General features: G+C 36.5%; 10 protein-coding genes across 10 annotated transcripts; 6 read left to right on the top strand and 4 right to left on the bottom strand. All coding sequences in view use genetic code 12, as the record gives it.

The window, feature by feature from the left end:
- Window positions 1-3,643: 3,643 nt before the first annotated feature.
- On the top strand, window positions 3,644-5,044 carry KGD2 (2-oxoglutarate dehydrogenase complex E2 component; the record flags this gene model as incomplete). The annotated part of the gene is made up of 1 exon (XM_001525318.2): window positions 3,644-5,044. The coding sequence occupies one exon, from the start codon at window positions 3,644-3,646 to the stop codon at window positions 5,042-5,044; it is 1,401 nt and encodes a 466-aa protein (XP_001525368.2).
- Window positions 5,045-6,650: 1,606 nt separating this feature from the next.
- Window positions 6,651-9,374, top strand: ACE2 (Metallothionein expression activator; the record flags this gene model as incomplete). Its single annotated transcript, XM_001525317.2, has 1 exon — window positions 6,651-9,374. One exon carries the CDS (start codon window positions 6,651-6,653, stop codon window positions 9,372-9,374), a length of 2,724 nt encoding a protein of 907 aa, XP_001525367.2.
- Window positions 9,375-9,663: 289 nt separating this feature from the next.
- PVL30_002792 (uncharacterized protein) lies at window positions 9,664-13,101 on the bottom strand (the record flags this gene model as incomplete). Its single annotated transcript, XM_001525315.2, has 1 exon — window positions 9,664-13,101. The coding sequence occupies one exon, from the start codon at window positions 13,099-13,101 to the stop codon at window positions 9,664-9,666; it is 3,438 nt and encodes a 1,145-aa protein (XP_001525365.2).
- A 1,350-nt stretch (window positions 13,102-14,451) lies between these two features.
- Window positions 14,452-16,902, bottom strand: PVL30_002791 (uncharacterized protein; the record flags this gene model as incomplete). The annotated part of the gene is made up of 1 exon (XM_001525314.2): window positions 14,452-16,902. One exon carries the CDS (start codon window positions 16,900-16,902, stop codon window positions 14,452-14,454), a length of 2,451 nt encoding a protein of 816 aa, XP_001525364.2.
- A 1,059-nt stretch (window positions 16,903-17,961) lies between these two features.
- Window positions 17,962-18,441, top strand: PVL30_002790 (uncharacterized protein; the record flags this gene model as incomplete). The annotated part of the gene is made up of 1 exon (XM_001525313.1): window positions 17,962-18,441. The coding sequence occupies one exon, from the start codon at window positions 17,962-17,964 to the stop codon at window positions 18,439-18,441; it is 480 nt and encodes a 159-aa protein (XP_001525363.1).
- Window positions 18,442-19,317: 876 nt separating this feature from the next.
- MND1 (Meiotic nuclear division protein 1) lies at window positions 19,318-19,932 on the top strand (the record flags this gene model as incomplete). Its single annotated transcript, XM_001525312.1, has 1 exon — window positions 19,318-19,932. One exon carries the CDS (start codon window positions 19,318-19,320, stop codon window positions 19,930-19,932), a length of 615 nt encoding a protein of 204 aa, XP_001525362.2.
- A 1,581-nt stretch (window positions 19,933-21,513) lies between these two features.
- On the top strand, window positions 21,514-23,628 carry PVL30_002788 (uncharacterized protein; the record flags this gene model as incomplete). Its single annotated transcript, XM_001525311.1, has 1 exon — window positions 21,514-23,628. One exon carries the CDS (start codon window positions 21,514-21,516, stop codon window positions 23,626-23,628), a length of 2,115 nt encoding a protein of 704 aa, XP_001525361.2.
- Window positions 23,629-23,873: 245 nt separating this feature from the next.
- Window positions 23,874-25,217, bottom strand: GTS1 (the record flags this gene model as incomplete). The annotated part of the gene is made up of 1 exon (XM_001525310.2): window positions 23,874-25,217. The coding sequence occupies one exon, from the start codon at window positions 25,215-25,217 to the stop codon at window positions 23,874-23,876; it is 1,344 nt and encodes a 447-aa protein (XP_001525360.2).
- A 500-nt stretch (window positions 25,218-25,717) lies between these two features.
- PVL30_002786 (uncharacterized protein) lies at window positions 25,718-26,737 on the bottom strand (the record flags this gene model as incomplete). The annotated part of the gene is made up of 1 exon (XM_001525309.1): window positions 25,718-26,737. The coding sequence occupies one exon, from the start codon at window positions 26,735-26,737 to the stop codon at window positions 25,718-25,720; it is 1,020 nt and encodes a 339-aa protein (XP_001525359.2).
- Window positions 26,738-27,143: 406 nt separating this feature from the next.
- Window positions 27,144-27,671, top strand: BNA1 (3-hydroxyanthranilic acid dioxygenase; the record flags this gene model as incomplete). The annotated part of the gene is made up of 1 exon (XM_001525308.1): window positions 27,144-27,671. One exon carries the CDS (start codon window positions 27,144-27,146, stop codon window positions 27,669-27,671), a length of 528 nt encoding a protein of 175 aa, XP_001525358.1.
- Window positions 27,672-27,860: the final 189 nt, after the last annotated feature.

Genomic DNA, 27,860 nt, shown 5'->3' with positions numbered 1-27,860 from the left:
TTTTTTTGGTGCTCTCCTTGTCTCTCTCTCTCTTTCTTTCTATATACATATATATATATTACTATTTGTATTTTCCACACACACTCTTTTTTATTACTACAATTTAAAGTGTTGGAATACTACTGTGCAATAACAACTATTGGATCCAATAAAGCATTAGAAGTAATTGCCAGATGTAGTAGTCTCTACTTTTCTTAGCTCGCAGCTAAACGGAGTTTATTTTCCTTGTTCTAAATACAGACACTGTTTTGGACGGAGTTACAAAACAATACAAAGGAAAACTAAAAGAAAACAGAATAATTCTTTAATCTTTAATTCTGTTACCTAGTGATGAAGTTGTTTAGTCTTTTAACTTTTGTAAACTAAAAGGACTTTTTTAACGAGATTTCCAACACATGCTGCTCATCCTTAATCTGTCTTTTTCTTTTCTTTTAACTTTGGATTTACCAGGTGCAGATACGCAGAAAATAGACAGACAGACAAACAGACAGACAAACAGATATACTATTCATTAAACCTTTTACTACATAGTTGTTGTTGTTGTTGTTGTTGTACAACTACTACTATATACTTCTTAAATCTAGAGAACTACAAACACACACACACACATATACACACAAACAGATATTTGCAAAGCTCGGATTTAAAACAAAAAACGAAAGCCAAAAAAAAAAAACAAAAATTGCATAGCTTTAAATGCGAGGTAGTATCAATATTACACAAAACTAGGCTAAACTAAAGTAAACTAAAAAAGTAAAGATAAAGTATTGTTAAAGCTTACTATTTACATGTTTGTATATGTGATATGCAAATGAACCACCATACCACCACCACCACCTTCTTCTTCTTCTCCCTTGACCTTTGAGAAGAAGTGGGGAGGAGGGGGGAAGGACATCTATCAGTAGATATATAATGGAGTTGAGATAGAATAGTATAATCTTTTTTTCAGTATAAATAATTGTAAGCCAAATTATAAGATTAAAAAATAAAAATTGTAAATAAAAATGTAAAAAACGTTTGATAAAACGTTTCCCCTTTAATCATCGACTCCACCCTTTTTGTCTTTTTGACTTTCAAAAACTTTTCAATTTTTACTCCGCACTTTTTTTCAGCTTTGTCTTTTTTTTTTACTTTTCTTTTCTTTTGTTGGAGTTATTTTTTTTTCCTCTTAGTGATCTATGTATGTATGTACATACATACATACATACATACTAACTTTGTCTATTACTAGCAAGCACCATCAGTCATCAGATTTCAAATGTGTGGGGAACAGAGAATGAAGGCGGGGAGGGAGGGGAAAAAAAACTTGATTTCCATATACAATCTAAATATCCGTTATCAAATCTTTGTTGCTTCTCATTTCCAAAACCAAAAAAAAAAAATTTGAAGATGGAAAAAAAAGAAAAAAAAGGAAGACTTGATATAAATACCTTAAAAAGAGACATAAACAACCTTTAACTATCCACGTGTGTACACTCTTTTTTTTTCCCCTTTTTTTTTTAATTTCAACAACTTGATAAATACACAATCTATAAAAGAGAGAGAAAGAGATAACTACTAGCTTCCAGTCGTCTGCAGTTATGAAGCAATGTCTACAAATGTGTACTTACTCTAACTTCTAACCTCTTGCTTGTTTGTTTAGTCTCTCTCTCTCACACACGCCCTATTGTTGTTATATAGGAAGAAAAAAGAAAGAAATAAAAAAAAAATGAAGGAAAACCGTTGAAATAGAGAAAGTATAGTGTAATATATGCTATATTGATAGATAGATAGATAGATAGACAGCTATAATGGTTACAATGGTTACAATGGTTATAATGGTTATAAAACCCCTAGTACTTTGATAAACCCGAGTATTGACAATACAAACACACACCCTATTTTTCTACTCATAACTCACAAACAACAGCAAGTAACAAATCTGTGTTAGTTTATACACACAAAGTATACACTATGATCATAACCATTGAATTGCACAAAGTATTGAAATTTCTATTATTTGTCTTCTTTTTTCTTTTTTTTTTTTTTGACACCAACATACATAAGATTAGGTAGGGGGTAGGAACGAGAGAGGTAAAAGATTAAGAGATTGAGATAACGTATTCTATGCACTTACAAGGAAGAATCCTTTTATTCTTTTTTTATTTTTTTTTGAAAGGGGAGTCACCTGACCATGTGTGTGTAGTTGTTGTTGTTTTTTTTTCTATTGTCTAATCTCTATAGCCTATCCCCGTCTTTTAATATTGACCTTTGCTTAATTTGAGATATAAAGTAGAGTAAAGAAAAGAAAAGAAAAGAAAAGGAAATTGATTTTGGTTTACTTGTAATACTCTGTATTATATTCTTTAGATCATAAACTGGAAGATTAGAGCACAGTACAAGGTTTACATTTTGGGGGGGGGGGAAACAATTATCTACAATATAATGACTTTGGCCAACTTTGCAACCAAAAGAAAAAAATAGAGGGAAAAATGAGGAATAGAAATATACAAAGAGAGAGAGAGAGAAAGAGACATAAAAACAATTGTTATGACAAAATCACCCTTTGCAAAAAATATTCAATTTTATTCATATCACCAAACCTCTTCAATACAAATAAGTCTCTGGATACACAAACAATATCCAGCCTTTCATCTCTTCAGTTTCTTTTCTTTTCTTTTCTTTTCCTTTTTTGTTTTCATCTGGATTCCAGGGTCCTAAAATTTATAGAGAGGCTTCCAAAAATAATATATGAAAAAAAAACAAACTCCGAGCACCTTCAATATTCCATAGTCGTATCCCGGAGTTTGGTACTCGGAAAATGGAAATAGAAATAAACTAAATGATTAATACTTTAACACCACCACTTTCCATCTACAAAGCATTCAACTCGAAAATAGCAGCAACAATTTAACATAGTATTAATAAACACCATATTAAAAAAAAGTGGCAATTACTACAAGCTTTCAATTTGCATATATACCCAATGTTTGCAACACATTGATAAACAACATGTATATATATATATATATATATGTGTGTGTGTGCCTCTCCATTTCTCTCTCTCTTTTACTTCCTTCTTCTTCTTTCCTTCAAACTCCGAGCACACATTTGGTAGCATATTTCATAAATTGTCATAAAAACATATATGTATACAAAGCACCTTATATTTTTTTTTATTTTTTTAACCTTTCCCCACATAGTGCGAATATTATACACGAGGGTTAAAAAGTGCCGACAGCAATAGAAGCAAGAAGCGAGCGAGCGAGTAAAGAAAAAGAAAAGAAAAAAAAAGAAAAAGAAAAAAAGAGCAATAGTAAAAGAGAGAGAGACAAAGAGAAAGAAAAAAAAAAAGATGCCCCGGAGTTTCTATCCAATTAAAATAATTATGTTCAAAACGTGACCACCCATATAGTATAATACATTTCTCTATTCTACGTTTACAGTACCCAAACAAAAAAAAAAAAAAAGTAAAAAAAAAAGAGAGAGTGTGTGTGTAAGAGAAAGAAAAAGAGAGCGAGAGAAAGGAAAATTACCATCGAGATTTAAATTTTAAAGGAAACCCAACACCAACATCACACTATTCTACACTAGGAATAGAAAGTTAATTTCCTTTATTTTTTTATTTATAAAAAAGACAAGACTATCTATTCACATATCAAACATGTTATCCAGAAGTGTAAGTTCATCGATTAAGCGTAGTGCTAAAACTACCACATTAAAGGCTAGAGCAGTAACGACTTTGAAGACTGCCAATGCTTCGCCATCATTGACCAGATCACTTTACACATCCATTAACAATAACAACCAATCTTCAAGTTTAAAAGCCAACACCACCATTACTACTAAAACCAATGCTTTCAATACTCCATTCACATTCCAAAGATTTGCATCAACCAAGGTGAAGGTGCCGGATATGGCGGAGTCTATCACTGAAGGTACTTTGGCTGCTTTCACAAAGGAAGTTGGCGACTTTGTAAAACAAGATGAAACAATTGCCACCATCGAAACAGACAAAATCGATGTCGAAGTCAACTCACCAGTCTCTGGTACCATCAAGAGCTTCTTGGTTGACGTTGAAGCTACCGTTGAAGTTGGCCAAGAAATTGCTGAAATTGAAGAAGGTGACGCACCAGCTGCCGGTAATGAAGGCGCCGAAAAGGCAAAACCAGAAGAATCTTCAAAGAAGGATGAAGGAAAGGAGGAAAGCAAACCAGAGCCAAAGAAGCAAGATGCTGAAAAGAGCAAACCTCAACCTTTTAAAAAGGAAGAGTCCAGCAGCAAACCAGCCTCTTCTTCCTCTTCAAAGAAGGACACTTCAGCTAAAGAGTCATCTTCAACACCATCATTCACCAACTTTTCCAGAAACGAAGAAAGAGTCAAGATGAACAGAATGAGATTGAGAATTGCCGAGCGTCTTAAGGAATCTCAAAACACTGCTGCCTCATTAACCACATTCAACGAGGTTGACATGTCCAACTTGATGGAGATGAGAAAATTATACAAGGACGAATTCCTCGACAAGACCGGTATAAAGTTGGGATTCATGGGTGCGTTCTCCAAGGCTGCCTGCTTAGCTGCCAAAGATATTCCCGCTGTTAACGCATCAATCGAAAACAACGACACATTGGTGTTTAGAGACTACACTGATATTTCAATTGCTGTTGCTACACCAAAAGGTTTGGTCACCCCAATTGTGAGAAACGCCGAGTCAAGATCCATCTTGGGCATTGAACAAGAAATTGCCAACTTGGGTAAAAAGGCCCGTGACGGTAAGTTGACCTTGGAAGACATGACTGGTGGTACATTCACCATCTCTAACGGTGGTGTGTTTGGTTCCCTTTACGGTACACCAATCATCAACATGCCACAAACCGCTGTGTTGGGATTGCACGGTGTCAAAGAAAGACCAGTCACTGTTAACGGACAAATTGTTTCAAGACCAATGATGTACTTGGCCTTGACTTATGACCACAGAGTCTTGGATGGTAGAGAAGCCGTGACTTTCTTAAAGACAATTAAGGAATTGATTGAAGACCCAAGAAAGATGTTGCTTTTGGAATAAACTTGTGCGAGTTGAGTATGATGATGCCGCATGTAGATTTTTGTTAAAGCCACGTAAAGTAAAGTGAGAAATGCTGATAGATAGAAATGTAAACACATATACATATATACACATAAGTTATATTGAACAAAAAAAAAGAAAGAAAAAGAAATAATACAAAAGACCTATTCATGCAATAATGATTGTGCAGAGATTTTTTACAAAGGATTGCAAACAGTTTGTTTGCACTCTATTTTTCAAAGTGATAAGCTCATTGACTGTTTTCAATGTAGTGTAGAAGTAATGCAAGATTTACATATTCTTCATTGCTGCTGAAATTGGAAATTGACTCAATCGTTTACAATCACGGGAATTGAAATTTTTATTAAACATCCTAAAGATTTGGCATTCTCAATTTGTGTATGTGAAAACTTTAATCGCATTTATACATCCGTCTACATATGTAAGTCTATATATGTATGTATATATACGGGTTAGACGATATGGTGCATTCAAATTCAGTAATAAAAAGTTCTTTGTCCAATTGTATTTGTAATTGTTTTGGTTTTTGTTCTTTTTCTTTTTCTTTTTCTTTAATTTGGCTCAAACAATAAAAGAAAATACTCATTGGAAATCATCATGGGAAATCTTCTCGCCAAAACTATAGAAAAACAAAATAGAAAATCATTAGCCTGGAATTTGAGTAATTTAAGAAATTTCATATTTTTTGTTTACTTCTCCCAAATAAAAAAAAAGCCCATAAACCACCAAACCCGTATAGATTTAGCAATGACTTTTATCAATTTCTTTTTTGCAAAATCAATAGGGTTTGAAATGTTACTTTTGAGATCAAAGTATGCTTTGAGCAGTAAAGTCGGGAGCACTTTAGTAGCGACAAGGCAGGTGGAATTATACCCACCCACTTGTTTTCGCATAGTATTCCCATTCCCATTCTCATTACTATGTTCTTTTTTTGTTTGTGTGCGTCTTCTTCCTTTTAAGTTTCTGTGTTTTGTGTCACTTTCCATATTTCGCAAAGTAATTGCCAATGTTTACACTTCTTCTTAATCGAGAAATTATGATCTTCTAATTGTTAGAAGTTCCACCTCGCTCCCCTCCCATCACCTTTATGATCAAAGTAGAATGAAAAAACAACAAGAAGAAAAGAAAACAAAAAAAAAACACAGAGTATAACATCATGTCAGTTGTTGTTCGTATATTAACATTCTGATAGGTCACCTATCTTTGCTTATCCTTGCTTGTACTTGCTGTCTCTCTTTTTTGTTTTTTTTGTTTCCTTCTTTCTTTCTTTCTTTCTTACTTCTCCCTTCTTTTCGTTTTACCACACATCCACCAATACCTTTCACTTCAACATCAACATCAACATCAACATTACAAAACCTATTTTATGAACTGATTAGAGCAATCGTTTATTTTAAAAGCTAATAATTACAGTTACAACTACAACCCCATCGCTACAAGCTAATTAAATTACGAAACAACTACACTGCAGCTGCAGCAAGAAACACTACCAAAACTTACAAACGATTCAATACAATTTATCTTCCTTTTTATTTGCCCCTTGCTTGTCCCCTTTAAATAGAAATTACTCAACATCTATTGCAAGATGGACAATTTCAATGTTTTTGACGACATTTCCAATCTCCCATCATTGAACAATGATTGTTTTGACCAATTCTTTGAAACTGATGCCAATGAGATTGACTTTTTAATTAACGAGGCACTTTCGGGTTTACAAGATCTTGATGTTCCTAGTGGATTTGCTGTCGCCAATAATGATGCTAACAATGACCAACCTTCCTTTTCAACTTCTTCTTCAAGAACAGCAACAGCCTATCACTCAGCTCAAAAATCAAGATCAAAATCAAGATCAAATACTCATGCGAGACACAAGAGTGGAACTGCAATCTTTGGGTTTGCTGATCATAATAGAGAATTATCGATTAATGGCTTGTCCAGTTTCAGCAGGCCAATACTTGACCAGAGCCATTTGACAACAAAAAAAACATCCGATGTTAATAGTATTGCCCCAGGAGAGTTGTTGCAAAACCATTCAACCAAAGCATACAATTTGAATAGCTCACCAATCGCTGAACTGCAAAAAAACCCGCAACAACAACAACCACCACTACCACAACAGCAACAGCAACAAAACCAGAATTATCATCGCCAAACTCGCCAAGATATGCCTAGCCAAGAGATTCTTAACTTCAACTTTGAAGAAAAACCAACTTTATTAATTGAAGAACAAGAAAACGAGGAAGATGATGATAGCGCCGAAGAGGATTCAGGAAAGTTTCGTCAAAGAGCTATACAACTGTCACCAATAAAAAGGATCACTACCCCAAACACAAAAGGACCACAACAAAACTCTACAACTCAGCCACGCACTGTAAAGCAAGATGACTACATTGTTACCAACCAGAACCCTGTGTCGTATAAATTCCCACCATCTCCAACTCCACAAAGACTGGAAAGCCAAAATAAAAAGATTGCAAACTCTTATTCTGCCAAGTACTTGCAGTCCTTGCAACAAGAACTCAATCAATTACCCAAACTTCCATTTCAATATGTTGACGACTTTGAGCCATTACTAGAAGAGGAAAATCCAATTGGCAACAACAATAACAATAATATTAATAATAATAACAGTAATGATTTAACGTTTGTTCCATTGCCCATCCAAGAGCCAGTTTATAGTAAGCCGTTGGTTGCATCACCACCACCATTACCAGAACCGCAACAACAACAACAACAACAACAACAACAACAACAACAACAACAACAACAACAACAACAACAACAACAACAGCAACAACAACAAACAAGGAAACAAAACAACGTATTTCCTCCTAAGCTGGGATCACCTCTTAGACAACAAAGTCAATTGATGCCACCAGCAATGGCTAAGCAAAGGATGGCTATACCACAACAACAGCAGCAGCAGCAACAACAGCAGCAGCAGCAACAACAACAACAACAACAGTTAGAAGCACAACAATTTCAATTCAGTAATAACTTAACTTTCAACACATTTTTACCTCCGCCAACTCCACCGCCATTGTCAAAAGAATCTCCTGGATGGGAATCCTCGCCAGAGCCACAATCTCCGTCACCCGCAAAATCAAATCTTCAATTTGTTCAAGACACATCTCCAGTGCATCCAAGTCTTCAAAATGATGATGTAAATTTTTATACACCAATATTTTTTAACCCTCAGACGCAAAACCAAACCAATCAACAACAGCAACAGCAACAACATTACCAGCCACAACACAGCTATCCACAAAGCCTGCCAGTTCAGGACTATCAACAAGCACCATATATTCCCGATACCCAGTCGCTGCTGAAGACATACCAACAGATCAAACAGATCCAACAGCAACAACAACAGTATATCCAGCAACAACAACAACAACAACAGCAGCAGCAGCAGCAACAACAGCAAAACCAATACTTTCAAAGGCAGGCTCCATCACCACAACAACAACCAAATTACTATAGTTCACCTTACAACAAAACCACCACCACCCACAACAACAACAACAACAACACAAACAACACGTACAATACTAATAATAATATCAATAATTATATATCTTCTTCACCATTTACAACCACCATTAACTCTTCACCAATAAAATATTACACTTCGCCTGTTCGACCTAATGACCAAACTTCGCTTAACCCAGACTCTACACTCACTGAGCTCAAAAATAGCCAATTTTTGCAGACACCTACAAAACCAAAACAACAGCAACAGCAACAAATACTTGAATGGAGTCCCGTGATCTCGCCCAATTCAAAAAAGACACTCGCATCTCAAATCAAAGACACGTCTCCACGTCGTCGTGTCAAGAAAACCTCACTTCTTCCGCCTGGTGAGTTGGATAATTACTGGACAGGTCCAGATGAAAATAAAAACTATACATGCACATATCAAAACTGTGGCAAGCTATTTACTAGACGATACAATGTTCGATCACACATCCAAACCCATTTGAGTGACCGACCATTTGGCTGTTCCTTCTGTCCCAAGAGATTCGTTAGACAGCATGATCTAAATCGACATTTGAAATGTCATAGCGAATTTAGATTAAGTAAATGTCCTTGTGGCAAAGAATTTGCTAGAGTCGATGCTTTAAAAAAGCACCAGGAAAGAAATATTTGTGTTGGTGGTGTAAAAGGATTTGTTACAAAGCCACTGAAGAAAAAATTGAATGAGCTTGGTATAAACAATAACACAGGCACTGGTGGAGGGAGTAGTATGACAAAAGGCGCACTTTTAGATAAACTCAAGGGTGATCTAGTGGAAAGAGAAGGAAACTAATTGATTCAAGAACCAGTACAGAAAATGTTTATTTACACTTAACTTTTGTTTATTACAAATATATATATATATATATATATATATGTATGTATGTATATTCTTAATTTTCTTTATTTTTAGACACAGTGAGATCTCAATGATATATTGAGAATTAAAAAAAAATATGAGTTTGCAATTTGAATTATTCTTGTTTTTTTCTTTTTTTGCTGTATTACCCAAAATGTATAAGAATTATATATTGATAGAACTAAATAGGTTGATAATGAATTAAAAATAGTTCGCGATTCAATCAAAAATCAGATGACTCGCTGATGCTTGTATGTATGATGCTATCTTCGCCAGATCTAGTCGAACTTACGCCATTACCACCACCACTACCACCCCCGCTACCAAACCCAAAACCAAAACCAAAACCAGAGTTTTCTCGCTCTACCTCTTCTCTTCCTCCTCCAGTAGTACCATTTCCATCTGCTGCTTCTGCCTCGGCAGTGCCAGCGGCTTGCTCTTCTTCCATCTTGTGTATTTTTAAATGCTGGTTCAAGTTATCGGACCTACTAAACTTCTTGTTGCAAATTGTACAATCATATGGTTTCTCAAAAGTATGCAAGGATCTAAAATGCCGTTTCAAATGCTCGTGTCTCTTGAACCTTCTTGAACAATAGTTACAAAGAAAAATTTTGCTCTCGTCATGCATATCGGCTTCCTTGTTTTCTTTTCTGCCTCTAGTACGGTTCTTTGAATTGATTATGGAAGTAGGAAAAATCTTTGTGTCGGGCGGCAAGTCTAAAGAAGCAAGATCAACTTGCACTTCGACGCCTTCTGAAATCATGGTAGCCACGGGTGTGTCCAACGAAGCAATAATCGGTTCTTCTTCATACACGGGCTCCTTCTGTTTCTTCGACGACTTTGAGTTAAGTTTTTTGCCACCACCGCTATTCTTCAGCATAAGTTTCGATCCCAAAATTCGTTTTGAAGCTGATGCCAATGTCGAGTTACCCGGAGTTGATGGTGCAGTTGATCGATTTTGATCTCCATCATTGGATGGAAGATGTTGCACCATCGATGAGCCATCTGATGAGGTAAGACTAGCACAGTTCTCGCTCGTGTTATCTGCAAACGAGTTGCTGCGGACAATGTTAAGCTTTTCTTGTTTATTACTAAGACCACCATTGCTACCACCACCAAAAAAGAAAGACGAGCCTTGTTGTGATTTTTGGTCCTCTTTGCTTTTTGATTTTTCCTTTTCTTTTGACTTTTTGTTATTGCTAGTTGTGGCTTTCCGCTTACCTACATTTTCGAAAAGAGCAGCATAATCAGGCTCCACAGATCCTGTGCCTGCGCCAGTAACTACTCCCAGACCTGCTCCCAGACCTGCACCTGCACCTGCACCCATTCCCGACTGAGAGGAGTCTGATACCGAATTTTCCAAATTTTCAATATAAAGGTTTGTCATGATTGATGGAGTACCGCTTGAAGCCTGGTTTGAATTCAGTTGAGGTTGTGTTTGTTCCAGCATATCAAAATCATCCTGTGAAAAAGTTTTTTCATCGAGTAATGGTTTTTCATCTTCTTGTTTCACCGAAGAACTTTTGAATCTTGTGAAAAGGCTTCGCTTGGGAGGCTTCATCTTTTTTGCTTGTGTTTGCTGGTTAACATTCTCAGCTTCAGATTCATTCTCCTCCTTCATGGGGGTCATAGTTCCTACTGTAATTTCCGGTGGAAGGTTTGATAAGTTTGAAGCGGTCATACCTTGCATATACGTATCTTCGCCACCTTCAAATTTCGCAAAATTATCTTCTCTCTGGTCATCCCCTGCTTGTTGGTAATTTGACTTGAATATGGATCTTATTAGGTGTCTCGACTGAGGGGCAGAGTTAACAGTGCCGTTACTAGCATTGTTGTTGTTGTTGTTACTGCTGTTGTTGTTGTTATTTCCAGTATTCTTGAATAGGGACTGCGTTTGTGGATTTTGCTGCTTAATATTAGGTGGTGATCTTTGCTGGTTTTTATCTCCCATAAATGGAATCATATTGGAAAGGGAGTTGGTAAAGCTCAAATACCTGGCGTTTCGTTGTTGCTGCTGTGGTGTTTGTTGTTGAAGCTCTATAGACTGTCGACCATAGTCCAGTGATGGGCGATGAAGCGAGGATGACGAACGGTGTTGTTGTTGTTGTTGTTGTTGCTGTTGCTGCTGTTGCAGTAGCAGTTGATCCATCGAACTTCTTGTCATATATTGCTGCGCCGAAAAGAATGAAGCTTGTGTCGAGTGCAAAGATGATATAGAATGAGTATGGGATGTGGTTGTTGTGAGTGGCGACAACTCGTGGGTGCCATTTTGAGTAAGGTAGTTGGGATGTGGATGAAGCTGGCTCGTACTTTGTGTTAAATGCTGCGGAGCTTGTTGCTGATACAATGCATGTTGATTTATAACATTGGCAGCATAGTAAGAGTCAATGGAACCGTTCCTAACTCGTCCACCCATTATCTGTTGTCGTTCATTATTGTCAAAGTATATGTTGCGTCCGTTAGTGAATGCGGTTGGGTTGTCCTGAGGGTGTGCAGCACTTTGTACATTCTGATAAGATGAGACTCTAGAGTTATTATCAAACACCGTACCATTGTAATCATGCGATTGAACAGGACTTCTTAGCAGGTTATTTGGATTGTTGCTATGTGCGGTACTTTGACTAAATACGGATAGTCGGTTCTTTTGTAGTGAGTCAGATTCATGATTCGGTATTGGATTGCTGGTGATGACAGAATTGGCATCTAATGTTTGGTCAAAATATATATCCAGCTCAATAGTAAAAGGAGGCGAGTCGTCTATTTCCATATTGTCTTGGCAAATGGGAAGACTAGCAATGTTTGAATCGGTTTCCGTATTCTGGTTTGTGAAACCACTTTGAAAGGCTCCGGGCATTTTGCTATTGCTAATATTGTTATTGTTAATGTTGTTATTGTTAATGGTGTTGGTGTTGGTGTTGGTGTTGGTGTTGGTGTTGGTGTTGGTGTTGGTGTTGGTGTTGGTGTTGGTGTTGGTGTTGGTGTTGGTGTTGGTGTTGGTGTTGGTGTTGGTGTTGGTGTTGGTGTTGGTGTTGGTGTTGGTGTTGGTGTTGGTGTTATTATTATCAGCAAAATCAAGTCCAACAGCTGCATCATTCATAGCAAATTTTTGCATCAGTTGTGATTGTGTTTGAAAAGTTGGTAGTTCTTGTTGCAACAGAGCAAATTGCTGCAAGCTGGAGTTGTCTATCTGACCATTATTTATATTATCTTGTGATTGCTGTTGGATATAGTTTGGATTTAACCCATAATCCAAGGAACCCGTATTGAAAGCTGTCGCATCCAAGTGGGAGTTGAATGGGTTCTCATCAGCAAATCCGTCAACGCCTGCGACATCAGTAGCATTGATTGCATTTGCACCATTTGCACCATTTGCACCACTTGTTCCATTAATTTGTGGGTATACTTGATTATAATTCTCAGTCAAATCCTTTGCAGTGAAATTGTGCGATAGTAGCTCTATACGGCCGTTATTGTCTACATCCGCATCATTGCCATTTTGGTTATGTTGTGAATCGGGTGTGATGGCAAACTCATTATTCTCGTTGTAGTTAGTTGGGGTGGCACCTAAAGTTGAGAATCCATCTTTGGGCTGTGTAGATTTGGTTGTAAAATTGTTGTAGAATTCAGACTCAAATTGGTCCAAGTTGATATTGGACTCCATCAGATGATGATAGTGTACGTTTATGTGCACTTACAGGTAGACTTTCTCTCACGCTTGGCAAGTTATAGATTCTTATCCTGCTTATATTGTTTATTTGCTATTCTTTTTCAAATAAATTGTGGAGTGTAATGTCAATTCTGGTGAAAAGTTGTATTGAGTAGTACGCTGTAATATAGTGTAGCACAGTTTTTTTGTTGTAAAATGGTTAATTATAAACAACACATATGGTGTGTTTCTCTCTCTCTCTCTCTCTCACTTGCGCGCTCTTTGACTTTCTTTATTTGAATAGTAGAATAATAATAGTGGTAGTCTGATTAAGAGTGACTAAGTGACTGGAAATATAATCATTAAAAAAAAAAAAAGAAAAAGAAGAGAGGTATTTACACTATAAACCGCTTATGTAAGAGACAAACGAAAAGAAGCAAAATAAAAAAATAAAAAAATAAAAAAAAAAGAATTTAACCAAAAAAAGAGACATTGAAGAAGGAACAGGCACAAATTATCAACTTAATCCTTACTAAGTCCAACATATAAGGAATACTACAACATAGGAAAAACACTCTTGAACGATAAACTAGTATCTCTTTAAGCAATTAAAATATTTTGGTCTCAAGATTGTCTGTTACATTCATAATTTTTTTTTTTTACCTCGCCTCCTTCTTTCCCCAACATCCTTTCGTCTCTCTCCTCCCTTTAATTCTTGACTCCATGTGTTCCATTTACTGTAGTTTTTCTTTTTTTTTTTTTTGCTTTAGTATCTTCTATTATTCCACCATTTCTTCAACTTTTATTTTCTTTTTTTTAACAATTCTTGCATTTTTGGTGGCTTGGTTTCCTCAATCCTAGTTTTCCAATTTTTATCTTTTAAAATTTAACGTTGTTCTTAGAGCCGAAGAATCAAAAAGAAAGAAAGAAAAATATTAAAAAAAAAAAAAAACAGAAGAAATGATAATCCTTTCATTTCCTATTTGTGCTAAATATAGAGCAACAAAGCCATTCTCTTCTTTTCCTTTAGCTTTATCAAATAGTTGTAATCCACTTTCATAAGATATCGAGGGTGAAAACTCAAACTTATTAGTAGATCTACGAACATATCATCGTCAATATATCTTACACGGATCAAACGGGAAGTTGTACACGTGACTTATTCTATATGTATTTTTTTCTCTCTTTCTCTATCTTTCTCTCTCTCTCTCGCACATCCCGCTCCCCATTACACACAAACTTTATACCATCGTGAAACCTACCTAATATAATACAGTATAAATAAACTAAAAAAGACAACCAAATCTGTTCAACATATCATTAATCAAGCTTCATTAATCAAAGTATCATTCAAAATATCATTATTCAATCATCTTCTTCATCGTCTTTATCTTTTTCGCCGGATGGAATTCGTTGTCGCAACTGTTGGTGCCTTGGAGAATCTCTTGCACCACTCCCCAGGTCGTTGTTGAACATTACATCGCATAAATCAGCTAGTTCCATATGTGTTGGAGCTTTGCCATCTCCAGTTTCCTCTTTTTGTTTATCTGGGTAATCACAGTCGTATTTGTTGCTATAATCCTCATTGTATATTTCTTTTTCCTTCTCTTCTTCTTCTTGTTCTTCTTCCACCTCCTTATCTTCGTCATTATCATCTGGGTTGACTATCCTCAATATTGACCTTCTTTTGCTACTTACCAAAACTTGAACATCAAATTTATCATCCAAAGAAGTGACGTCAGATCCACATTCATGAAGTGTTCCAGGTCGCGTAACCTTATTAGACACTTGGGGACCGTCAATTGCATCATTTGGAAACAAGTGTTCCAGTTTAGTAGTTCTCAATGACCTGTATTTCACAGGATGTTTAGGTCTTGCTTCTGAACATGGACTTGTCGGTGGTGTTTTCGTAAAGCTATATTTCTTCCTCAAATTTCTTATTGATTTGTGCAACAAGGGACTCTCCGAGTAAGCATTACGAGACGGGCTAAATCTCGAATGGTATCCCAAATCTTCTTCTGTTGCATCTTCATTGTCTTCACCGTATTGCTCCTCATTTTGCTCATCATCTTCTTCTTCTTCTTCTTTTTCAGCAGCAGTAGCAGCAGCAGCAACAGCAGGATCATTAGAAGAATCGCCTGCTGCTCTTTGTGCCCCTCTTTGATGTTTTTCTTTCTGCGTAATATCGTATCGGTCATAGTCTCCATCCATTGTCATTCTTTCAAATGTAGTCTCCCCTGACTCGTCATCTACAATGTTTAGCGTGTCATTAGATGCAAGAAAACTGGCTCGTATTCTTTGTTTTTCAAAATCCTGCCTTTTCCTCATCCATGAAGTAATCGAGGTCGCTCCACTAAGTGTTGAAGCAGAATCACTGTGGTCATTATTGATGTAAGGTGGTTGAATGTGGGACATTGGTGGTTGGTGTGGAAGATAATCAAAGCTGTAATCAAGTTCGTTATTGTTATCGTAGTACTGTGAAGCTAGCTCATCCTTTTCGTATCTGTTTCCTCCTTTTCTTCTTTTTTTCATATAAAAGTAATATACTACAACGGCAATAATAATGATACTGGATATGGGTAGAATTGTGCCTAATATTATGGCATTCCTTTTTGAAGTCGAATAACTAGACTTGCTTGAGAATAAACTTTCAATATGGTCCTTTAAATTGTCTACACTTTTCAAAGTATCGACATCATACAAATTGATCTGGTATTGCTGCAGAGAATCACTATCTCTTCTTGACTTTATATCACTTTCTCCTAAAGCAATCGATGTTGAATTTATAACAATTAATGTCGAAAACACAGTTGCTGCTCCTAGCACCTGGCTTAAATTTAATGTGTTTTCGTTGTCCATACCAGTTGTATTCCAATATACATCATTTGTCACCATATTTAGTTTTGCATACGTTGGTGTACTCGCCTTCTCGTTCATCGTCCCCCCAATCATCAATACCTCATCTATAGTGAAGTCGCTCGTTATAGATAATCCTGTCAGTAGGGGCTTAAAAAGTGGCAATGTTAAAGCGTTGATTCTTGAATTAATCGTCAGTTCTTTACTGGACAGCGCCAGCTTTGTAATTAGTTTAAATGACCACCCAGAAGCAAAATTCCATGTTGCCAATTGGTTCATATCGAGCCAGCCTTTATTCAGATTTCCTCCAAATATTAATTGGTTCTGTACATTTGGTGCTGCAAGATTGGAGGCTCCATAAAAGGCTTGTGGCTTTGTCGATGTGGTGACATTATAGAACGAGCCATTGGTGATATTTAGCGAAATTAGTCGGTTCGATATCAGTCCGGTTGATGAACAGAGACCTCCATATATGAATACTGTGTCTTTCGCAGTATAGTCAGTTAAGATGGTTGAATCTTGATAAAAAGACGAGTCATCAATATTTGTATAGTTCATAGATGACCATTCGTTAGTCCACTCATCATTTTCGTATTTGACAAGGTCCAACTGCCCATCTCCACAAATATCCTTATCCTCATTCTCGTGTATATCCAGACTCAGACTCAGACTCAGACTCAGACTCTGTGACAGGTTTTTGCTGGTGAGTCCATATAAGTTATTATTTAATAAAAACAACTTTGTGTTTGGAGGCGGCGATGTCAATGGTGTCACCTCTTGCAAGTTCTCGAGATTCTCTGTACTGTTCAATGACCCATCCAAGTGAAACGAAAATTTCAATAGATCATTATTTCGCAAATGTAAATATATCAATCCATCGTCGTATGAGTATAATGTGTTCCAAGTTGAGTTGGTCTGTGACAAGGAAGTGGTAGATAAATCTGAAGCCAGTTCCGGCATCCTCTGTTGTTGATGTAATTGTTGTTTTTGGTGTTTTTCAATCTAGTTCTGCAGTAAAAGTAATTTCCATGAACTTTGACAGTGAAGTTTCTTTTCTTGTCTTTTATCTTTATTTCTATCTTCCTTTCTTATGTCTTCTTTGTTTTTATTTCTTTGTGTTTGAAACAGTGGTCTCTGAAAGTCAGATTCTTTTATTTTGTCCTTTACAGAATTCAATGTCAAGACTTTGGTTTCTCATCAATTAAGTGAAAAATCATAATAATGTGATAACAATGTGGTACAATTTGTCAAAGACATCACCTAGTATCTGTACATGGTTGATGTAAGTAGACTCAAATATGCTTTGTTTACATTTCTCCGAATTAGGTAATTCCATCTCTATGCGACATTGTAAGTAGGATCACTGGCGCGGCAAACCCAGAACCAAGATCATTACAGTTCAAACGGTAGGAGGAAATGCTTGATGTTACTTTTGTTCTCTTTTATTTTTTGTCTTCAAACAATGATGAGTATATCATAGTAGAATTTATATTTTACATTAGTTTGAGACAGTTTCTGTGATTTGTTGAGACAGTTGGTCTGATTTGTTTGTTGTTTGTTATTTTTTTTCTTTGGGGGGAGAGGGGCTATTAAATGAGATGGCTAAAAATTTACCAATGTGACGATTGTTAATTTTAAAGCCGGTCAGGCTGCACAAAGCTGTAGAGAGAGAGAAAAAAAGAATGGAAGAAAGACTTTAAAATAGTAGTACATAATTTGGAGAAGAAGTTAAACAGTAATGGATTGTAGAATGGATTGATAAAATGTGTTCTGTCCATTTTCAGGAACGAAAAGTAGTCTTTTGGGTCGAAATGCGCACTTGTAATATACATTTTTTTTTGGTTTTTGCGGTGGCTCTTCGCTGTTCGCTCTTCTACTACGCCGTTGTTTTCTTTCTTTCGCTCGCTCGCTCTCCCTCTCTTTCTCACTTTTTTCGATAGTTATTTTTACCCCCTACCCCACCCCTTTGTCGAAGAATTGAATTGATTTTAAATTTGATAAGAGACACACAACCAACCGATGACCATTGCATCAATAGATAATATAGACTTGAGCAGTCAATTCATAGATAATCACAAGTCGATAGTTCTTCGATGTCCTTTTCAGAATTGCAGAACGCGAATAATTCCTTATTCGAATAAACTTCAATTCGTCGAGATAAAGAATGCTCCAAACTGTGTTGAGATTAGCAGATACTCGTCAGAGTCAGATTCTACTCCTGCGACTCCACAACTTCCCGCAAATTCAAAGGAGTTTTATCAAGTCAATGATGTTTGGGATTTTGACAATATTGGAGTTAGCAGACCATCTAAAGAGTTGCTTCAACGTGAACCCATAGTTGCTGCAAATGATGAGCACATTGAAATAGAACGCTTATTGATCTGTAGTGAATGTGAAAAAGGACCCTTGGGATTTGCAGGTATTTTGAAAGGAGCGGAAAAGGAACATACAAATCTTCAGTACTTTCTTGGTCGTGATAGTGTCTTATATGATTATTGATGAGCTAGCTTCTTCTATTTATTTCTTCTGTTTTAATTTGACTTTTTTGCTTTTTTATTTTGCTTTTTCTTGGAGCTATAAAAGCCTTGTAAGGTAGAAAGCTGGCCATCTAGTTTTGATGTGCTTTGTATTTAAAAAAAAAAAAAGAAAAAAAATTCAATTGATTCTTGATTTTGCTTTGCTTTTACCTATGGGGTTGTCTTTGACTTCCTTTATATCTACTTCTTCTACATCTACATTTTGTGATGAGAGAATATAGCTCTCTTACATTGCCTGTTTTCTGTTGAATTCATGGAAGTTTTTGCGTGGAGTTGAAAAGGAAAATTGAAAGGAAAATTGAAAGGAAAATTGAAAAAAAAAAAAAAAATTACAAGCGTAACTGAAACTCCGTAAAATCCTTTAACTCCGAGAGGTGCATTTGGATGCAAATTGGTGATATATTCCAAAATTGATTAGTGTTGTTTGTCGATACCAAATCTTTCACAAACCGTGGCAAAAAATACTTTACTCCATGAAAAGAACTTTGCAATATTCAATATGGAAAATACAACACAATTGATGAACTGGTAGGTTTCATTTTGAGTTATTGTTGCTTGTTGCACTTTGGATTTTTCTTAAACAAAAGTCAAAATGTGTACGTTATCGTTTTCTTTTCCCAATTTACCCCCTCTTTTCCCTCTCTCTCTTTCTCTCTCTTTCTCTCTCTTTCTCTCTCTTTCTCTCTCTTTCTCTCTCTTTCTCTCTCTTTCTCTCTCTTTCTCTCTCTCTTTTTTTCTTTAATATTTTTTGTTTATCTATTTTTTTTTGCAACAAAAATTAGAAATGCTGATTAAATACTTTCGTGGTTTGTAATTCCAAAAAAAAAAATAGACAACTATGCCAACAAAGAAAGGTCAATCACTCGAGGAAAAACTTGCAGCTCTCCATGCTTGGTTCCAATCCAATCATGAATTCTACACTCTAAAAGAAATTGAGCAAAGGGGCAGTAAAGCGTGTAAGATTTCACTGATGCAAATTAAAGATTTGGTTGTAAATTTGGTGAATGAGGGTTTGGTTCAACAGGAAAAATGTGGCACAACCAATTTGTATTGGTCATTTGGATTCACCCAGCATAAGTTAAAACTCGACAGGGTTCAAAAACTAAAGGAAGAGTGCATGCTGAAAGAAGGTCGAATTCAGCAATTGCAAACGGATCTTGATGCGTTATACGCAGAAAGAGATGTTGCAAAACTCCCTAATCGAGCAGAGGAGTTGCAAAGATTAGAGTGCTTGAAACAACAATTGTCTCTATGCAAGAAACAGCATGAACAATTCCAGGACTTGGAAAAAATCGAGCATTTAAAAAAGGGGATAGACTTTTTCAATGAACTTATTGAAAATATTGTGTGTTATGTCTCAGAAAGAGCAATGGTGAGCCAAGCCGAGATTAGAAACGAGTTCAATATTCCATTTGAATTGGAAGACCCACCAGAAATGTCAAAAGCCAATTAATAAACCAGGAACCTCTTACTCTTCTATCCGTTGTTAATCAGCGTTAAATATCAAATAACAAGACTCACATAATAGAAAATTCATGTAGCAATTGATGACATGAAAAAATGCTTTATGAAATCTGTCTCTTCTGTAGAGAATCTAGACAGCAAAAAAAATGGAAGCCAAAAAAAGGGAAGTCAAAAATAAAATCACAAGCGCATGCGCTTGCAACGGAAATTGAAATTCCATAATGAAAAACTTCACCTGCAATAAAGTATTATCAATTTTGTGTTGGCACCAACAAAGTCAAGAAACAAAAAAATTTAATAAAAAAAAAAATAGAAAATCAACATAGGCTAGCGCTTTGTGGAAGGAGCTCAGTAGTGTAAAAAAACTGACGTGGGTGCTTCTAAGTTCTCCCCTCGCAAAGATTGCTGCTACAAAAGCTATAAAGCTGTAAAGTCTTGAAAACCAAATTTGAATATTATTGGTTCTATCAGTCATGACCAAAGTCACTATTTCGTCCAATAGTGTTTAAATTATAGGATAAGCTCATAGACATACAACGCGGAAACAATTCAGACAGATTCCAAATTTATCCGTCCATAAATTTGCTATTGTTCACTCTATGGAAGAAAGGATGAAAGAGGGAAAGAAAGAAAAGTAAAACGGAACTCGCGTAGTCATCAAGGAGGAAAAAGAGTGGGAGTATGTGAGGAGAGGAAGAGAGAAAAGGAGGGGCAGAAAATACACTAAATGAAGAAGAAGAGAAAAAAAAAAAACGGAAAAGAAGCGAAAGAGGAAATTGAAAAAATTAATAAACAAAAAATTTGAAAAGCAGTAGAAACAAAATTGTTGTATTGTAGACATTATTTTTATTATCAATTTTGCACATGCTTCTACAAACCAATTCACTTCGTGTACTTAACGCCTAAACTCCGGTCATAATACTCTCACCTTAAAAACAACAAGAAACTGGTATATAAAATCAACTGATTTTTTATTTTGGGCCATCTCTACAAATGACACTTCCTTTGCATTCACGACAAAAAAAAAAAAAAAGAAAAACACCAAGTTCCTACTATACTTGTTGACTAAACAGGTTGATTGCACATCATTGTAGAGCCTTAAACCCTCTATTCTCTCTCTTTTTTTGTCCTGTTTTCTGTTTTCGGTTTTCCCTTTGTGAAAAACGAGTTCCCCACATTCACCAAAACCCACGCGCAGATAGCAAATTATAGAATATTGAAATTAAAAATTAAAATAAAAAATTAAATAAAAAATTAAATTAAAAAAAATTTACATACATAGTTCTGTAAGATATTCTGACCCCAGATTTAGTAAAACAAGGAGACAGCATTATATAAATACCTGGGATTTTCCAATTCATACTTGTTGGTGTGAACTTATTTTAATACGTATATACATATTTATACACACACACACACACATATTTGCATATTGTATAAACCTGATCCAATTTCAATACAATCTATTCATATCCAAGGAAAAGAAAAAAAAAAAAAAACAGGAAAAGCTTGATACCACCATTAATTTGTCGCCAAACATTAGTCATTAACTTACAATAAAGTCCTCAAAATGTCAACTTTTTTACCTGACGTTGCTACTATGAAGCACGTTGAGACATTTGCTTGTCTTTCAGACGGTATCATTCATGACGCGGCAATACCATCTCTTAAGGAGGTTGTCAATGGAGCATTAACAGAAGAAGAGCTTGAAGTGTATACAAAGAGATTATCGAGACCCTCACAGATCCCTGAGTTTAAAAATGCCGTTTTGGAAATCATCAACCACAACACAACTCAAGCGACCCAGTTATTCATTATTTTGATGACCGCATTGGACTCGAGAATCTTGGCACCAACCTTAACAAACTCGATAACTCTAGTCAAGGATATGGATTTGAAGCAACGTGAAGCCTTGATTGCTTCTTTGCGTGATTCTCCCATTTCGGCTAAAAGAAAGTTGTTTAGATTGGTATGCTCATTGACTTTAAAAGTTTTTGCTTCCCTTGGAGATGAGTTGCACAATAAAGCCATCCATTACCCTGGTAAATCTGTACGTGAAAGCGCTTATGATGGTCATGTTGTTGATCCCTTTAGGTACGAATTTGTTTCCAAACCACAATTTGACGGCGCTGAATTGTATCTTCCTGATATTGATGTGATTATTATTGGCTCTGGTGCTGGTGCTGGTGTCGTTGCACATACGTTGGCCAACGACGGCTTTAAATCATTGATTTTGGAGAAGGGAAAGTATTTTCTGCCTCAAGAATATGTATTTGATGACTGCGAAGGTATGCAAGAATTGTATCAAAGCGAGGGGGTTGTGACCACGACCAACTCTCAATTGTTTATTTTGGCAGGCTCAACTTTTGGTGGTGGTACAACAGTTAATTGGTCTGCATGCTTAAAGACTCCCTTTAAAGTGAGAAAAGAATGGTACGACGATTACGGTTTAGACTTTGCTGCAACAGACACATATGACAAATGCCAGGATTATGTTTGGAAGCAAATGGGTGCGTCAACAGAAGGTATTACGCATTCATTGGCCAATGAAGTTGTAATTGAAGGTGGTAAGAAGTTGGGCTACAAAAGCAAAGAAATTGACCAAAATAGCGGTGGTCATCCTCACCATCCATGTGGATTTTGCTTTTTGGGTTGCAGATATGGAATCAAACAAGGATCAGCTGTCAATTGGTTTAGAGATGCTGCTGCACGTGGTTCCAAATTTATGCAACAGGTTAGAGTCTTGCAAATCATCCACAAGAATGGTGTTGCAACGGGTCTCTTGTGTCAAGATGAAGAAACAGGAACAAAGTTCAAGATTACAGGGCCAAAAAAATTTGTTGTATCTGCTGGCTCATTAAATACACCCGTTGTGTTGCAAAACTCTGGTTTTAAAAACAAGCATATCGGAAAGAATTTGACTTTGCATCCAGTTACAACAGTTTTTGGAGATTTTGGTCAAGATGTTCAAGCTAACCACAGTGACAAATCCATCATGACATCTGTTTGCACACAAGTTGATGACTTGGATGGAAAGGCTCACGGTGCAAAGATTGAAACGATTTTAAATACCCCTGCTATCCAAGCAGCGTTCTTACCATGGCGTGGTAGTGATGAAACAAGAAAGGACTTGTTACGCTACAATCAAATGTGTGCAATGTTGCTTATTACTCGTGACACCTCTACTGGCTCAGTTAAAGTCGATCCAAATAGACCAGAGTCATTATACGTTGACTATACTGTTAGCAAGTTTGACAAGAATGCGTTATTGCAGGCAATGCTCATTACTTCAGACATGCTTTACATCGAAGGAGCCAAGAGAATATTAAGTCCACAACCTTGGGTTCCAGTTTTTGAGTCTGACACTCCAAAGGAGAAGAGATCCATTAAGGATCAAGATTATGTTGAATGGAGGGCGAAAGTTGCAAAGATTCCACTTGATGATTACGGAACTCCTTATGGAAGTGCACATCAAATGTCAAGCTGTAGAATGTCAGGCAAGGGTCCCAAATATGGTGCATGTGATACAAAGGGTCGTTTATTTGAAGCCTCGAATATTTACATCGCCGATGCTAGTTGCTTGCCAACTGCAAGTGGTGCAAACCCAATGATAACCACAATGGCTATTTCAAGACATGTTGCATTAGAGTTGTGCAACGCTTTAAAGACCAAACCAAAATTGTAGAAACCGCTAAACAAAGCAGAGAAAGAGAGAGAAAAGAAGGACAAAAAAAAAGAAATGCAATGCAAATCAATTTATTATGTAGTTGTATGTACTTTTACTTCTGTTGTTATTATTTATTTATACTCTCAACGTAGTTTTCTTTTCTTAGCTTGATATCTTTCAAGATTTAAGTATCTCGAATGATTAAAAAAAAGCAAAAAAAGAAAAAAGAATGAAGAGATAGAAAACAAGACAGTTTCTCAGAATTAACGAAAATATCCTTGTTGTGGTTGACCAAAATAACCCGTTTGTTGGGGTTGACCAAATCCAGTAAATTGTGATTGCTGTTGCTGTTGCTGTTGTGATGGTGGTGGTGGTACTGGTTGTTGCTGTCCCGGCGAAAATGCTGTGAATTGAGTAGGTTGTTGTGGAAGAAATCCCGTTTGTTGTGGTCCAAATCCAGTCTGTTGAATTCCAAATTGTTGTTGTGATGTTTGTTGGGGTTGTTGGACACCTGTTGGATTGTTATACAAAGATAATATGTTTTGTTTATTTGTTTGTTGTGCAATCAATTGTGGATTTGATATATTCATGAGTTGTTGTTGATGCTGTGGATTATTAGGATCGAGATACTCTTGACCATTGGAATCGACATACGTTATTTGTCCAGTTACAGGATCTGTGTATTGGTAAATCTGCGGTTGTTGAACACCAGTTGTCATTGTGGACAAATTAACACTGTTTGCCGATGGTGGCTGATTTCCGCTCCACCAGTCAGATGTCGAAGGTGTTGCCGAAGATGTGGTTGAAATTTGTGACTGTGATTGAGATTGCGATTGCGGTTGCGGTTGAGCTTGTGGGCGTGGTCTCGAGGGTAACGAAGGGGCAATCTCCTCTTTTGCTGGGTTTATTCTTGTATCTTGATCCAATATATCAAGTGCCTTATCAACATTACCATTGCTTAGCAAAAGACTTTCCAATACTGCATCCCTATCATTGTACCCATAGCCTCGAATCTTATCTGCTTGCGCATTGTATTGAGTATATTCGAATGTAGTCAACTTTCTATGTGTTAATTTCGGAATTTGGTAAACGCTAAAAGCACTATTTGACCTCAGTCTCAGTTTCAGTCTCAGACCTTGCCTCAGTCCCATTGACGGTCTCAAATGTGAATCGTATCCACTACTCAGACGGTCATCGAACTCAGAGGGATCGACGTCGTCATTATCACGGAACTTGCCCAAAATATACTTATCGCGGATATATTGCTCTACTACGGCTATGTCATCATCACCATCAAAAGGGAAAGGGACTTTTTTGCTATTCCACTTTCTCCGTGCCTTTTGATTACCAATCTTACCCAATCGACGTACTTGGTCTTCGTTCCAATGGTCTAATGTAAGTGATTTGACTTTGGATATATCGTTATGAGGTGGACCCAAGATTCTTTTGTGAACCGAGGCGCATCGTCCGCATAGAAAAATACCAAGGTTATAAGAAGCCCATGTTGGGTATCCAGTTCCACATTCTCCACACTTGTTATTGTTGCCTCTCTCATTGACAAGATCGAGAAGCTGTTTCTCGATATTTTTTTGATACCTTCTTGACATGATGATCAGGTAAAAATGTTTAGATTACTGGTGGAAAACCAAAACTTCGTAAACTTTTGGGATCTATTTATTCTCTGCCGCTGGTTGTGATGTAAGCAAAGCACTTCGAGGCAAAAGGAAGCAGGAGCAGTAGCAGTAGCAGCAAGAGGGGGGGAGGGGAGAGAAAAAGAGAGGCTTGGAAATTTAATCGGCATTTTCGGTGCGGAACGAAATAAAAAGACAAGGTGTGAGTGTGCGGAAGGAATAAAATAAACTAAAAAAATAAAATAAAATAAAATATAATAAAATAAAACCCAATTAAATGAGAATGTACGTGAAAGTGAGTGGTGTGAGAGAAACAGGAATTACTACTTTAAACTATTCATTTATTTATTGCCAGGATAGAGCCGGGGTAGCATAATTACAATATGCTTGTTACTTGTCCATATCAATTATAATTCAGGTGCAATATATATCTAGTTCATAATTTCATAGCTAATGTTCTTTTCGTTCTCACAAGATCAGTTGATCAAATCAAACTTGTCATTTGTTCTCTCTGTGCTTTCGGCAACAGAGACTTGTGATATATGCAATTTAAGATCCGCAAGACCTGTTTTATATAATGCAACCTGTTGTTTACATTCTTCAATGTCTGTGTCAGATAGCACTTGTCTATACCTCTTCCCAAGTCCAATGGTTATATGAAAAGGGGTGTTTTTTTCCTCGGGAAATAAATAGCTGGCGCCACAGAGGTTAGCTGCCTCTTTAATTTCATTAGAGAGAACTGACAAGTATTTATATGACTCGGAATTTTCAAGTATGGGCAATGTCAAAAATAAGTTGTCTTTTTGGGGACTCTGTTCTAGTACAAGATGACTACCTATTTCAAGCTCAACTGACGGTCGAATTTTACCTATTATGTTTGATAATGGCGACATGAGTGGTGAGTTTCTCTTTGTATCTTTTCGCTTCATCTTTAAGGTATCTGGTATCTTTACACTTTTGATTTTATCTCCCATCATTTCCAAAAAGACCTTCTTTTTATCGATTCCGAGTGACATGTTTGGTAGTAACGTAATATGGTGCTTGATCAGCACTCCCGTTTGTTTATTTGGTACCGAAAACCGGTAGTTATCATCTAAACGAGGTATACTCTTGACTACTTGAGAAACTAGCTTTTCAAGCTTATTTGCAGTAAGAATCAGCGGAGACCACGAAATATAAACAAACAAACCGGCATTTCGACTATTCATTTTGGGATGTTCTTGCTGCAGATATATAATAAGTGGTGGGGGCAGTGGGAGAGACGCAAGAGTTGATTGTGTTTTATAATTGGATTCTAAATTCGAACCACTTGAATCAGCACCGCTTCCAATTTCTTCTTTAAAGTCTTGACTTGTTCGTAATGACTCTGGATTAATTCCCTGGCCCAACTCTAGTTCTGGTTCTGGTTCTGGTTCTGGTTCTGGTTCTGGTTCTGGTTCTGGTTCTGGTTCTGGCTCGGACTCTGTATCGGACGTATAGCGATGTATATGGTCCATCAGTGGAAGCGATGCGGTAGCGGATATAACCGATTGTAAAAAAAAAATCAAAAAAAAAAATCATAATAATAATAATAGTAATAATTAATAAACCGGAGTAAATTGTTTTGTGGAGGGTGAGCATCTTTGTGTTTGTTGAAATTTTACAGATTTGTGTGCTCACCTATATAATGAATTACCAACTCATTTACTCACTCATTTACTCACTCACTCACGTTTCTGTTTCTGATCATACCACTTGCAAAATTTGACCTCAACCCTGGCCCTGATTTTCTCCTCAAATTATTCCATAGAATTTCACCACAAACAAAAAAAAATTGTAACAGAAACTGCAAGCAAGTTAGCTGACATCCAAAACATATACTAAGCAACCAAATCATTAGGTGGGGGAAATAAAAAAATAACAATGCCACTTCCAGAGCCATTGAACATTAAAGCTTGGGTAGAGGAAAATGAGCACTTACTCAAGCCTCCTGTCAATAATTTTTGCTTACATCGTGGAGGATTCACAGTGATGATAGTGGGAGGACCTAATGAGAGAAGTGATTACCATATCAACCAGACGCCAGAATATTTCTACCAATATAAAGGAACAATGTGTTTAAAAGTTGTCGATGAAGGCAAATTTAGAGACATTTATATCCGTGAAGGTGACACATTTTTATTACCGCCAAATGTTCCTCACAATCCATGCAGATTTGAAAACACCGTGGGAATTGTTGTTGAGCAAGATCGACCTAAAGGTGTTAATGACCGAATAAGGTGGTACTGCGCCCGATGCGAGAGTATTGTATGTGAAGAAGAGTTTTACCTCACGGATTTAGGTACACAAATTAAAGACGCCATTGTTGCGTTTGACTCAAATATCGAGGCCAAGACATGCAAAAATTGCGGACATGTCAATTCTTCTAAAAGGGAACCAGCAGAATTCTAATCCATTGGAATGAGATAAATCGAGGAATATAGAAACCAAAAAGAAAGAACTAAAGAAAGAAAGAATAATAAAAAAAAGCAAAAGGCTAAGAACGAGAGAGGTGGGATGGGAAAAAATACGGTTATAAAATATCGCTGTCTAATTTACTTTAATCTATACTTTATAAATAGTGTCTAACTCTATGTGGAA

The sequence above is a fragment of the Lodderomyces elongisporus genome, chromosome 3 (assembly GCF_030384665.1).
Source record: "Lodderomyces elongisporus chromosome 3, complete sequence".
NCBI lineage: Eukaryota > Fungi > Ascomycota > Pichiomycetes > Serinales > Debaryomycetaceae > Lodderomyces > Lodderomyces elongisporus.
Note: the sequence above shows the minus strand (reverse complement) of the source record. Positions and strands in the feature narration are given on the sequence as shown.